Here is a 14,548-nt window from a genome sequence, read left to right as displayed (position 1 = left end):
AACCTGGAAAACAGTCAAGACATTCAGACAGTCTACAACAAAAAAACGTTTCCAGCCTAGTGTGCTTCACATTTATATGAGTGCTGTAGTAGTACACGTCTAACTAGGCCTTTATTTAAGCAATGAATGCATTGTCACACCCCTCTCTCTAGTGTCAGTCAAAAAGTCACACCACTTCAGTCCATTAATCGCCAGCTGGCCCTGAATCTGCCAGAAACAAGTGTGCTAATGCCTCTGATTTGCGAGGCCATCCTGGAGCTTGATGTGCGCCATCTGGGAGACGTTATTACGGTGCACTTCCCCTCAACAAGGCCTAACGTGTAAGGGGTTCTCAATGGACTCGTACACCCTCCCCTCTGGGCGGGCCCCCAAAGATGCGGTGCTCCAGGGTGAACGATAAAACCCAACAGGCAGGACGTCGACAGGCACCAGTTTGGCATTGCTCTCCAGGATTTCAGACTCATCACAGTCTGGTCTCACTCACAGGGCGCCAAATACCGACGCTTGGGCAGTGGCCCTCAGCGGTTTTTTTTGTTCGGACACAAAAGGCACCCTTTAGCGTCTGTATGAGACTCACCGGGCCTTTTGACCAACCCATCCATGTCTTTATAAAAGAATCATAGCAACAGGCGTAGTTTTAAGGATACATTCGTCTCAAATATAAGTTAGTTAGCCCCAACAATTACTGTTGTATACAGTATGTTCGTCGAGTTTTGAAATCACATGTTGCATCTCTGTCCTTCAGGTGCAATTGGGATGTTTTTATATATAGATATAGTGAGGAGGAGTAACAATGAGATGGCACACAGCAATCCCTAAATACATTAGGTTCTGAAAACATGTTGATATGCTAATGACAGTGGACAAGTTGCTTTAAGCGGCTCTATTTCATCACAGCAGCAGGACTTCTAAAACAAAGACAGCTGTGGTCTTGGCCTTTGCCATCTTTGTGAGCCACAGGTGCCAGCAGGAGGTGTTGGAAAGGGGGCGATGTTCACAGGGCGTCCTGGTGCCTTAATGGCTGGGGAACATGTCACATCACAGCAGCGCCAGCGGTTCGACTCCCGGCGGAGGGGAGTCTTTGTTTCACGTCATGCCCCTCTCTCCAAACATACAGGGTCTTCCTTTTAAGATAGTCAAAGTGTGCCTATGATACATTTTGTATTATTATTAACAGTATTATAACAATTTCCACCCCATGTCACACACACTGGGGTTATATGACTATATATATATATATATATTTGACAGGAATTTCAAAAATGATGAAAGCCAATTTCGTCAGTTCTCTGTTTGGTCTACTCAAAGTAAACTTTGCTTGGTTCTTTAATGAAGGATTACACGAGGAATCAGCTCTCTGTCTTTGCCCCCCCCTCATCTCCTCTCCCCATCCGTAGTCATTGCCTCACCTATTTATCTCCCATTCTCCACCATCTCAGTCCTCCTTCCACATTTAAATGTTATGGCAGCAGTCTTTGCCCCATTTAACTGCTGATATGAGCCATCAGCAAGTCATTTAAAGGGAGAGAGAGAGAGAGAGAGAGAGAGAGAAGGATGTGAAAATATATAAAGGAACACAGAGAGGAAAATAAGATGGTTACAGACAAGTGGAGAGAAACTAAGACGGGTATACAGAGATAAAAGACGGGAAAAGGGACGTGTTATGTATGAAAATACGGGCGTTGGAAGTTGGTGACGAACAGTGAGAGCTGTGGAGGATCGTGGCAGAGGGCTGACGGGAGCATTCACAGTGATTAACACTGATCAACACACAGGCCTGGAACAGAGAAATAGAAAGACAATGCGGGGTATGAAACCTTTAGCAATATTGTCTGTGAAATATTCACGGCTCTCTCGATAAGCTGTTTGTTGATGGCCTTTGGAGTCCCACTAATCACACTTGTGAAAGGCACCATGCTGGTTTTAATGGGCCCACGGAGAGAACGGGGGAGATGGGTAGTGTAGGAAATTTGGGTTTAGAAGTGTGTTATAAGAAATCATAATAGAAGTGTTTAATGATTCATAATTAAGAAATCATAATTAGAAGTGTTTTGGAATACATAATTAGAAGATTCATAATTGTAAGTGTTTTAGAATTTGTAGTTAGAAGTGTTTTGTAGTTAGAAGTGTATCTTAGTAGAATTTGTAGCACCTTTATATTTGCTTGTGAAACTTGTGAAGGTTTTTGCCAAAAGTTGCAAATCCTTATCTTTATATAGAATGTTTATCGTAGAAGTGTTAAGCCATAAAAGACAGTCATTGAATGTATTAAACTGTGAAGAATAGCCAAGGGACAGTCAGACTTCTAGACAGACATTTGCAGGTTGTACCCGCGCGAGGGTTTTCGGAAGCCTGACGCCAGGAGGAGGCAACCGAAATTAGCCAATAGGAATTAAGATGGACAAAAGGGGGGGATTTCAAACTGTAAGAGGAAGTGCTGGAAAGGAATTCGCTCTTTCTTCTCGGCTCTGAGCCTGGAAACATCTGTGTTTCCAGGCTGAGTCGCGAGTGAATAGCTTTTCTGCGCGGATCATATATTATATATTCTGTTAGTAGTGTACTTCATTCTGTAATTGTATTAGCTTCAGTAGGATTAAATACTTTTTAATTGTAAACCAGTTTATGGCAGATTTATTAAGTAGCGACTCTACTGTAGAACAACAGTGGAGCGTGCTCTCCGGCCTTCTCTCTGTGGGGAAGATTTCAGCCTCCACAGTAGACATGCCGGGGGAGGGTGGCATGTTGGAGGTTGGCTCTACATTAGAGTATACACAAGTTTATTTTTGTAAATAAACTCGTGAAACACCTTATCACAAATGCCGTAAATATGCACATGCGTACATAACCGGATACGGAGGTCATATTTATTATGTAGGAAATGGCAGGGGCATAACAAACATTATATACTATCCAACTACCTTGCAATGGTACACACATACATATGCATTTTGCACATGTCGATGATTGAATACAAAGTGGCAGGTACCTGAAAATGACCCTCACCTCCTCCTCCTCGCCGCCGGGAGGCTGCTTCACCGGGAGTAGAGCTCCACGAGACGTAACCCCCAGTTAGTAGTTGACTTGAATTCAGCAACTGCAAACCCCAAAGCACCGGGGGTCTGATCCTTAGGCACTGCTGGAGTTACATGGCTTAGACCCAGCCGGCACCACCCTGAAGGGTGAGATGAAGGTGCAGGTCTTTTTCTCGTTTCTGCCACTTTGGGTCCAGTCCAATAAACAAACGATGAAACGCCACACATGGAAATTATATTATAGCTGTGTGTTTTTTTTAAAAGTTTCAGCTGTTTGGTTGAATGCTTCTATATTCTTGCCTTAGCTGTTGGTTAGTAGTAGTTATACATATTATTTATTTATTTATTATGTGGCACAAGGTATTGAGCACAAATAGATCACACGGCATGGCTAAAGTACAACAAGTGAGGACATCCTTCAAACAGGCACCTAGTCTTCTGGCTTATTTGATTGGAATAACAAAATTTTATATAAACATAGATGGGTGGTTTAAATAACACTTTGGCAAATACCTTTCTCTTTAATTCATTTTGCTTACATTCTTGCATTCAGACCAAATGACCAGATCTTCTGCTTTCTGTCCAACCCTTTAAATCTCCCGTAAGAACCTTAAGAGTTCTGGTGTTCATTGACTATAAAATAACCTGCCTGTACTTTTGCCTTTTCTTACAACAGATACTTTTTCCATTTGAAGCTTTTGTTTAATACTTCTACATGAATATCACATGACGTACTCCTCAGCTAACTTTGATACTTTCACATGAACTGATTGTTCAGCCTCTGTTCATCGAAACACAATCATCCTGTGTCTACTTAACCACGGGGAAGCGTATATGCCGGTATTACGCAGTCTGAGCAAATAGTACATTATTCCACTGAGTTTGGTTTCTTTACCTCCCATCAGCCTATAACTCTCGGTTCTCAGGCCTCCTCTTTCCCTGAAACTCCAATGGCTAACTGAACACTGACCCCTTTAAAGGGGTTAATCTTGAAGTTCATCGAATGTGAAGGAGCCCAGTGTGAAACTGCTCACTTCATAGAGATTCCATTTGCCAGACTGCATCTGTGCATCCCTAATGAAGCATGTAAATTAATAAATCAGACAGTAACAGTTAGTTGTGAGGGATTATAAGAACACTAATATATGATTGTTTGCCATTAATTACTGCACACATTTATCCTTTTAAATGGTTCCAACTTTATTCCTATATTCTACTATGCATTTTTGCTCCCAAGTATTTGTTGTCAAGGATAATATGTACAGCACCCTATCTATTTAACAGATGGGCTCTGCCATGGTGTGTCAAAAGCGCCGCTAGCCCTGAAAGAATTTCAGTGGGTGTCAGTGCGGGATATTAGTGTACCACAATCACCACATAATGCTATTTGAAGTCTGAAAGGACCAACTTTATGTGGGGAATAGATGCAATTTGTTGCCACAAAAACGTCAAAATGAAAGACTAAAAAGCCCATGTATTGTCTTGTCTATCAAATGTCTTCATTGTCGTCCACTCCCCTCTCTTTTCTCCTGCCCTCCTCTCCATCTGATGTCAATTTCACGTGTTTTTCAAATGCACAACAACCTGCTGAAAAGGTTCTCGTATCCTTTGAATTCCAAACATTACTGCCATTAACGGCCCTCTCCGCTCATCATGGAACAACAAAGTGACCAGACATTTGCCCATTGTGTGTGCCCTCATGCAATCACAGTGCAAGAATTAATTTCTGTGAGCAGTTCCACCCTGCGGAATAATGCGTATTGATGACATAAATGCTGTTATGTGCTGTACGCACACAAGCCCATGTGCATGTGTCACAAAAAGAAGCAACGCGCACAATCACATCAAACTGTCTAATATGACAAAACTATCGTATGAATGGACAATTTTGTTGGGACAGCTTTTCTTTGTGTCTGTCCAATTCCGGCACCACTGCTTAGCAAGTTATCATTATGTCGGTTTGAGACTGTCCCCTAAAAATCGACCCCATAGGTTGTTTCTTATAAGCAGCTTATTCTGACCCATATTTACGTTTGTTTGGCGGCAACCTCAAGTGGCCTCAGTGAGCAGGAAGTCAGGTGATGTAGCATAAAAAGCGACAAAGTCTGCATAGGTGGAGGTTGGGGTGGATGCATAGACTGTATATAAGGAGTGGACGTTGTCGTGGTGATGCCTTGAGTTCAGCATTTTGGCCTTTGCCATCTTGGTTTCTTTGCAACCAGTGAACCGTAGAGACGACCATATAGGGCTCTGGTAGCTGTTGCGATCTGTCAATCACAAAGTAGCCCGCGCAAAAGCATGCCATGCGTTAACTCATGATCACGATGTTTACTGAGGGAATTTTCTTAGTCTTCCATACAGTCAAACTTATTTTGTAGCAACCAGTAGAGTCGCTCCCTGTTGGCTTCTACAAAGAATTCAAGTTTAAAGGTACTTCTGCATTGGTGTCACTTTTGACACCTTTTGTTTTAACCGTTCATCCGTCCTGCCATAATTCTGCTGCAGAGTATATATTTGAATGAATAAGAATCTAGCTATTTGACTTGTGTTTATTTCGCCTGTCCTCTCTGTCTCCGGCCTTCACCTGCAAACCTCTTTGCCTGATGTCGCCCTATTCATCTTTGTAAGCAGGTCAGTGCAACGTGAGTCGACTCTGCCAGAGGTGTGTCCTGGAGCATGTCGAGCAATAAGGAGACCGCTGTAAAGGATTGCTATAGAAGCACAACAAATCCTGGATATTATGCAGACTGGAAAAAGAAAACGACTTTATTTTTCCTGTTGAAAGAAGAGTTCAATCATTTATTGTCCAGTAAGCGTGCCTTAATAGCGCTGTCATTGAGCTCTCTTCTTTATTAAGGTCAAGGCACTTTCTCCTTTTAATCAAATGACAATATATTGCGTATCACACAATATATTGACTGCACAGAATATTATGCTCATCATTTAGATTCTAAGCATACTAGATGTTATTGAACTCAGTGCGTTTTCTAGTGCTTTATATATATAAATAATAGTGTATTGGGCTCCATAAAGATAAGCGGTTAAAGATGATGAATGGATTATATTTAAGTATACCAGTTGGTGGAGACCAAACACGGAGCTAATAGGAGAGTGAATAACTAAAACAACTCAAAATGAATGCTCCATGTCTGATTGATGATTTGCCAATTTTGTGTTTACAATGTCGCCAATAAGGGGCCAATGATATTTAATTCTGCAGATGTAGCATACAGTGATTTCCTGTTTTTTTCCTGATTTATTTTGTACTTGTAAAAAAAGACTGTCTGTGGCAAAAAAAAAGCAACTATGCCTAGACTAAGAGTAATGTAGGCTGATACTTTGCAGACATTGTTTAGTAAGGTGAGGAAAGACGGATAGAAAGCTTCTCTTGACTGAAGTGTAAGAAATGTTACATGGAGTTTGCTAAAGTTCAATTAAACTAGTTTCAGTTAGGTCAGTATAGCAAACAGACTGGAAATGCACTGCAGACTAATTTGCCATGGGAATTCTGACCATTTTCTGAAGCAGTCTGGGGAAAATGAACATATGTCACGCAGTAACAACAGCAGGGGGAACCTTTTTTTTCCAAATCCAAACCAATCAGAATCTGCCCAAGCAGCAGCATGGCACAGGGGAGAGACATAATGAACTGACCATTCCTGCTATTAAGAGGAACAGAGCTTAGAATGTAGACACTGTAGGGAGGACACTGTTGACTCTTTAGCCCAGTGCCAAGCTGAGTGGATACAGGTTTAAAAAGAATGCGGTGTCTATTTAACTGATGGGTTGTTGAAGGTGAGCCGGCGCTTTCTCAAGGAGATTTGTGGTTAATGATTGGTCGCTGTGCCAACCTTGTCTGTGCTGTGTCACTGCCAACTGTGACTGTTGATAAGATTCTGGCAAAGCTTCTTTGGAAAAAAGCAGCATTACTGTTAGCATACAAAACAATGTCTGCTGTGGTTCATAAACCATGCACCTGAGTAACAAAGAAGTAACCACACTTGATTCAAATACCTCAACAACAGGGCTGGATTACCAACAGTCTAATGCCGTGTTCACACCAAACGCGAAGCAAATTTTTCACACGACGACTTTACATACAAAGTCAATGCAAAGACGTGAATTGACGCTAGTAGCTGTGTTTACACTTACATGATGCTATTTTAAAAGTTGATGGAGCAGCTACAATGCACCGATCTATCCAAGCTCCGTTGAGAAAAAAATAATTGGCAAGAGTTGTTTGCTTGTCTAGACTAACAAAGCATGAATTTAGACATTTTACAAATCTGCATCATTATTATTTTGGCATCCCTTTTAACCGTTTATTGTAATTAAATCACGACAAAATTGTTTATTTTGGGTTCATACAGCTGTAGTAAACTAGCCGACCTGTGGCTTGCTAGATACAGTGAATACAGCTCGATGAAATTCAGAGCGCCCTCGGATCATGTTATGAACCCAAGACAAGATAGTGTTTAGTTTGCCCGAGATATCTGGGACTTTCACGGCATGTACAAAGCAGCATTCCATGGTTGATGAAACGTCTACACGGAGGAAGCCCCTGCTCCTCTCTGGCGCAAATGAAAAACACAAATGATCCCACCAGTAAACTCCCCCAGGTAAACTCCCGCGAGTAACGTGACACGAAAATTCACTTTGCGTTTGATGTGAACACAGCCCCCGGATTCACTGTCTAGTGCTGTGTCCCCATGAAATAGAAAATTAAATTAAAGCTGCGAGCAGCGATGAACGGGCCCTCGCATTCTCCCGCACGTCGGGGGTGCTGGTGGAACTTCCTGTATCCGCTGTGTGGCGCTACAGAAGACACGCAAACATGCATCTTTATGCTCTATATCAAGTGTAAACCACATTGTGTAAAAGTCATGTAAATCAGATGCCGTTTGTCACAAAAAGCGGCGCTATGAGTATTAGGGAAAATTAGCTTGTAGACATCCTCAGGCCATGTGTGTTATCAAGCATGGGAAGCTTTGGGACCGTTTGGAACAAGTCCAGTTAAATCAGCTTGTTTCATGGGGAATCACGTAAAGTATCCGCTACGCCATTCGACCAAACGTAAAGCTTTTAATTTGTGTTACTCATTTTCACTGAACAGAGCCTGAACGCATCGAAAAAGTAAACAAACGGAACCTTCGTTCGTTGCTGTTATCGGTAACTAGCGTTCCTCCTGTTGATTTGTACACGGATTAATTGTTTACAATGTAACGTTATCAGAGATCGGCGACTAGAAAAGCATAAATGGTGATGTCCTGATCGCATATTTAACTGAATATTGGCAGATAAGTATCGTAAGAAAAACTTTATTTCATAATGTGATGGTTAACGTTTTAACTGTGTAATTAATCCGCAGTTCGCATGCGCGTCGAACCGTGAGGGGGGATCCGTACGGACCGACAGTGGTCTGTTACACCAGTATTTTTAACTGTTAGTGGTAATATCTGTCAACAGTTGTATGCTAGCTAACGTTAGCCTCAAGGCTGTTACCGTTGCTTGCAAACAACGTCAGCGGTACTCCGTACTCAAAAAGTACGGACGTTACCATAAATGGAGCTATCTACACTTTAACTCCTAAATATCAAACTTGTTTGACACTAACTGGGCAGCCCCAGTGACTCTGGGAGCAGTTTGTGAGGTTGAAGACTGGATTTGTAAACCCCTCACATGGGCCGGACATGGTATTGACCAAACTACGTTCTATTATAGTTTTATTTTAAGTTTATTTTAGTTGTTCAGAACAGAAAATGTATGCGACTTTGTACGTATTAGTTGATAACAATGCTAAAAATGGAGAGGTTGCTTTCAAACTCCAAGAGCTTTATAGTAATAGTAATATAGTAATCCCCAATGGACCAATCAGTAGCGCAAAAGGATGTTGGGTGGCGTGATAGGCGCGTGGCATCAAAGCGAAACCGGTCCTGCCGCCGCCTGAATGCCAGGTGCTACAGACCAGCAGACCTGCAGCTCATTAACTGCCACACAGCCAAAGTTAAGCGATAGTGATGGGATAGAGATACTGGTGCAGTTGCTGATTCAGCACGCTTATGCCTTTCTGTAAATACTCTGTTTGCCTTTTAGTTCAGTGAAATTTATTTTTCCTTGCTTTAATTCAGCCAAACTTGTAAGTATGCAGGAGTATATACCTTTTATACTGATGTTGTAATGAATTATATTGTTAATTGACTTGTATTATTGTTTAGATGTGTGTTGCATTGGAATGTATTTTTTCCAGATATTGTGTTTGAATTGATAGTTAATATAAAATAGCTAATCCTAACGTGCACTAGCAGTCATCCTTTGAATCTGTTGGAAAGCTCCGTCAACGCACATGTTTGTTGAAGAATTGGTATCCAGTGCCTGTAATCTGTGTTGGTAAAGTAGAATCATTAATGTTGTGTGTTGTTGATTTGTTCTCTATTCTCTCATGTTGTTTGTTAGAAAATGCAAAGTCCTGCTAAATTTGCTACCATGAAGCACCCAGAGGTGGAGGCTGCGGGGCAGGCCATTCAGCTCCTGGCTGTAAGTTTTACAGGTGGTGGTGTTTGTGTTGTTGGTATTCATCTTATTGTTCTGCAGTTGTGCACACCTTAAATAATTGTAATGCAATGTAAATGTTGGAATTTCATATCCTCATGTCACTATTTATTGTGTTCATATTAAGTTATGTAGCTACACAGTGGTAACTATCTTATGAACTTTTTAAGCAGAGAAGCCCAACCAGGGACAGGGAAAGTACTTATTCATTTATTATTGAAAAAGGAGCCTGGCTAGAAATCCTACAGTATATGCAACACATTTCTATCATGTTATTGTTACCTGTAAGTTTTTTTTCCCCCATGTCTCTCGATGTAATTGTCTAAAGTCCTCATTCATGTTCTACGACTGATGTGTACATTTGTTGTTTTGTAATTGCAGTACAAAAGTGCTGATCCTCAGGTGTCGCGCAAGGACGTCCACACCGGTCTGGTGCAGGTTGGAGGCCAGATGATGGGCGTCCTGGTGTGGCACGTAAGAAAAAGCCGGGCGGAAGAGCAGAAGGAGGTCCTGCTGCGGAGGGAGCTGGACAAGGCCACAGGAGAGCTGTCAGCTAACAAAGGGGAGCTGGCAACCTGCAAAGAAGAGCTGACAGCTCTCAATGAGAAGATGGCCAGCTTCCTCCAGCAGCAGGAAGTAGAGGGGAGCCTCACCAGCTTCAAGGCAGATGATAAGTGTTAATGTTTTGCTGTACTTTGATTGTTGTCACAGTTTGACTGTCACTGAGGGAATGACTAATAAAGTACACCATTCGGCAGGAGTTTCCCCATTGGCTGTTACTTTTTACAATTATTAGGATATTAATTAAATTGAAGCAGTCTTCAAGTATTGAACTCAAAGCTGGCTTAACCATGTCATATGATATGTTACTTCAGCAGTCTGTAACAAGAAATGAATATGGGAGCAGTAAAAAAAGTGACGATGAACAGGAATTCACATTATAAACACAAGTGAATATCTAACAATTGGGTCTCCATTTTGCACATTGGGTGTGTGAATTGGGCTGATAAGATGCTTTGTGTCAATATATATCTTTCTGTTTGATTGCATTATGAAGGAATTAACATGAAAAAGCAATGTCACATTTAATGTTTGTATTTTGTTGTGCAGTTGTGCAGATGTGGTCGAGGCAAGTAGCCAAACAGAGGAGGTGACGGAGGAGATGGTGGTGGGAGGGGAGGAGACGAAAGTTATTTGATTTATTTTTGTTTAAGTATTTTGTGTTATAAATAAAAGTTGTATTCATTTGGTTCATGTGGTTGTTGTTTTTCTATTCGGGAATCATTTTGAGAGTGTGCAGTTGTCATTTAGACAGATAAGGGAGGGAGTAACACAGGGAGAGAGAGTTACCTTTTAAAATAGTATGGATATTATATATTCTAAATAAGAGACCGATGTCATCCCAAAGCTAGCATCAGACTCTATGTCCAGAAATCCACAATTGAGATGCAATTTCCCTTCATATTGAGAAATAGTGCTTTTGGCTTCAAGAATCCCACAGGTTGACAGTAAATACAGCATACATGAAGACAAAACATGTTATAACATAAAGTATTATTGATTATCCACAGTGTGACTTTTTTTTAAAAAGTTAAATATCAGTTCAGTGGCAAGGTTCTGGAAGTCAATTTTAAATCATACAATACATACTAAAATGTTAGATAGTTGAGTTTAACACATTTTATTTTATGTTAGGCATCAAATGCTTCAAAAACAATTTAGTTTGATAACTCTATTGTCAGCCAGCCTGTTTTTAAGCAGTAACAGAAATTGAGGAAAAGTATGAGAGAAATATGGCGCTATGACCAAAGCCTGAGGAAATATTATAAAATTAAGAAACAAAAAATATTTTAAACGTGAAACTGGTGTTAAAAGAGTCTCTGTTTGATAATGAGGAAACAAAGTCCACATTCACAGCGCTGCTCCTCTTCCTGGAATGAAGCACAGCTTGATAACCCCTCCTTCTTCCTCCTGCTCTCAAACACAGCCGGCTCCACTCTGTCCACATATTTCCTTGTTCCCTCCCCTTCCGATCTACAGTTTTAAAGATGGGTGTAACCAAGATGGTGGTGAAGCGATAGAGCTGACAGGCTCCATTCACTGAACAAACACATGTTGTGCAGATCAGAAGTCAAAGCAGAGTCGCTTCTAGGGAAGTGAAACTCAGACAGTCGTTATTGAGAGGTAAAATGGCGCAGAAAGGAGTTCAGCTGGATCGGGAAACCTTCTCTTGTTCCATCTGTCTGGATCTACTGAAGGATCCGGTGACTACTCCCTGTGGACACAGCTACTGCATGAACTGTATTAAAAACCACTGGGATGAAGAGGATGGGAAGAAACTCCACAGCTGCCCTCAGTGTAGGCAGACCTTCACACCGAGGCCTCTCCTGCTGAAAAACACCATGTTAGCAGTTTTAGTGGAGGAGCTGAAGAAGACTGGACTCCAAGCTGCTCCTGCTGATCACTGCTATGCTGGACCTGAAGATGTGTCCTGTGATGTCTGCACTGGGAGGAAACTGAAAGCCATCAAGTCCTGTCTGCAATGTGTGATCTCTATCTGTGAGAAACACCTCCAGCCTCATTATGAATCCCCTGCCTATGAGAAACACAAGCTGGTCGACCTCTCCAAGAAGCTCCAGGAGAACATCTGCTCTCGTCACGATGAGGTGATGAAGATGTTCTGCCGTACTGATCAGCAGTGTATCTGTTACCTCTGCTCTGTGGATGAACACAAAGGCCACGACACAGTCTCAGCTGCAGCAGAAAGGACTGAGAGGCAGAGAGAGGTGGAGGTGAGTCGACTAAACATCCAGCAGAGAATCCAGGACAGAGAGAAAGACGTGAAGCTGCTTCAGCAGGAGGTGGAGGCCGTCAATCGCTCTGCCGACGAAGCGGTGAAGGACAGCGAGAAGATCTTCACCGAGCTGATCCGTCTCATGGAGAAAAGAAGCTCCGATGTGAAGCAGCAGGTCAGATCCCAGCAGAGAAGTGAAGTGAGTCGAGTCAAAGAGCTTCAGGAGAAGCTGGAGCAGGAGATCTCTGAGCTGAAGAGGAACAACGCTGAGCTGAAGCTGCTCTCACACACAGAGGATCACAACCAGTTTCTACACAACTACCCCTCACTGTCACCACTCAGCGAATCTACAGACTCGTCCGGCATCGATATCCGTCCTCTGAGCTACTTTGAGGACGTGACGGCGGCTGTGTCAGAAGTCCGAGATAAACTACAGGACGTTCTGAGAGAGAAGTGGACAAACGTCTCACTGGCAGTGACTGAAGTGGACGTTTTACTGTCACATTCACAAGCAGAGCCCAAGACCAGAGCTGGATTCTTAAGATATTCAAGTGAAATCACACTGGATCCAAACACAGCACACACAAAACTGTTATTATCTGAGGGGAACAGAAAGGCAACAGTTATGAGAGAACAACAGTCTTATTCTAGTCACCCAGACAGATTCACTAGATATTGTGAGGTCCTGAGTAGAGAGAGTCTGACTGGACGTTGTTACTGGGAGGTGGAGTGGAGAGGAGAAGAAGTTTATTTAGCAGTCGCATACAAGAATATCAGCAGAACAGGGAGCTTGAAAGAAAGTGTTTTTGGAGTCAATGACATATCTTGGGCGTTACGTTGTGATGAAAATTGTTTTACATTTTGGTACAACAATATCAAAACTCACGTCTCTGGTCCTCAGTCCTCCAGAGTAGGAGTGTACCTGGATCACAGTGCAGGTATTCTGTCTTTCTACAGCGTCTCTGAAACCATGACTCTCCTCTACAGACTCCAGACCACATTCACTCAGCCTCTCTATGCTGGACTTTTGATTTATGATTATGGAGACACTGCTGAGTTCTGTAAACTAAAATAGACAAAAGTGATTCAAGGAAAACTGGGTTAACCTCTGTTTTAATTCTTAAACTTATTTTTAGTACATTTTTGCTGAGTCATGGAGGCTATCACTGCTCATGATGATCTTTGTTGACCTGAACTGATATTTCTCTTCATGAAAAAGTAAACTGCTCCGAGGTTTAAATGTTTGATAAATATTAGTATTGATGTATTTGTTAGTTGTTGTTTCTCTTCCACTGCATGGCTCTTAACAACAGGGGGTCCGCGCTCGGAGGTACTGCAGGGGGTCCGCGAATTTTTTGGTTGATTAGACTATTTAAATTTTTAATTTTTTTCTCCAAACATGAATGTGTCCATTATTTTAATAGTTCAGTATTGTATTTAAGATAACAGGTATGTTTATGCATGGCAGTGGCACTAATAGGCCATCACTCATTGTCGTTTCCACATTTATGTTTAAAATGAAAACATCAATTTGAATAGCTTGTATGCATGATTATCATGAAATTGACAGACAATGTTGATATTGGCATTGGTATCAGCTGACAAGGTATGTTTATAAATGGCAGTGTCATGGCCAGCCTACTCACTGTACCTTGCACATGTTTAAAATAAAAACATGAATATATGAACCTGTGTACTATTTGAATAGCTTAGTATTGAATGCACAATAACAAGGTATGTTTATACATGGCACTAGGCCCAGTTAATATAAAACACAATTTTATACAATATATATAGTCGGGGGTTTCTGCTCCATCTCTCTATCAGTTTGGGGGTCCTTGGCCTGAAAAACGTTGAAGACCCCTGCCATAGAGTATGCTTTAGGGCGGGCTTACTCTGATTGACAGGTCGCTGCTGCTACCAGAGCCGTATAAGGTGTCTCTACGTCACTCCTCCGCATTCCGAATATAGTAACTTCAGTCCATTGGTTGCGAAAAAAACAACATGGCAACGGCCGTAATCCAAGATGGCGACGGCAAAATCGACGAACTCGAGGCTTGAAAACGGCAGTCCACAAACCAATTGGTGACGTTGCGATGACTACTTCCACTTCCCATATACTATTGATAGAACACAAGTCATAAAAATGGTGAGTGTAGAGCTGGAAGTTTAA

At 41.8% G+C, this 14,548-nt stretch overlaps 1 protein-coding gene across 1 annotated transcript; it reads left to right on the top strand.

The window, feature by feature from the left end:
- The first annotated feature begins 11,654 nt into the window (after positions 1–11,654).
- LOC142963129 (tripartite motif-containing protein 16-like) lies at positions 11,655–14,074 on the top strand. Its single transcript, XM_076103835.1, has one exon. It carries the CDS (start codon positions 11,771–11,773, stop codon positions 13,448–13,450), a length of 1,680 nt encoding a protein of 559 aa, XP_075959950.1. The 5' UTR covers positions 11,655–11,770; the 3' UTR covers positions 13,451–14,074.
- The last annotated feature ends 474 nt before the right edge of the window (positions 14,075–14,548 follow it).

The sequence above is a fragment of the Anarhichas minor genome, unplaced genomic scaffold (genome assembly GCF_050575085.1).
Source record: "Anarhichas minor isolate MPS153535 unplaced genomic scaffold, ASM5057508v1 ptg000028l, whole genome shotgun sequence".
In the NCBI taxonomy this organism is placed as follows: Eukaryota; Metazoa; Chordata; class Actinopteri; order Perciformes; family Anarhichadidae; genus Anarhichas; species Anarhichas minor.
This window is presented reverse-complemented; position numbering and strand designations above follow the sequence as displayed.

Excerpts from the sequence above, each read along its gene's own strand:
- LOC142963129 (XM_076103835.1), top strand. The coding sequence starts at position 11,771 with ATGGCGCAGAAAGGAGTTCAGCTGGATCGGGAAACCTTCTCTTGTTCC.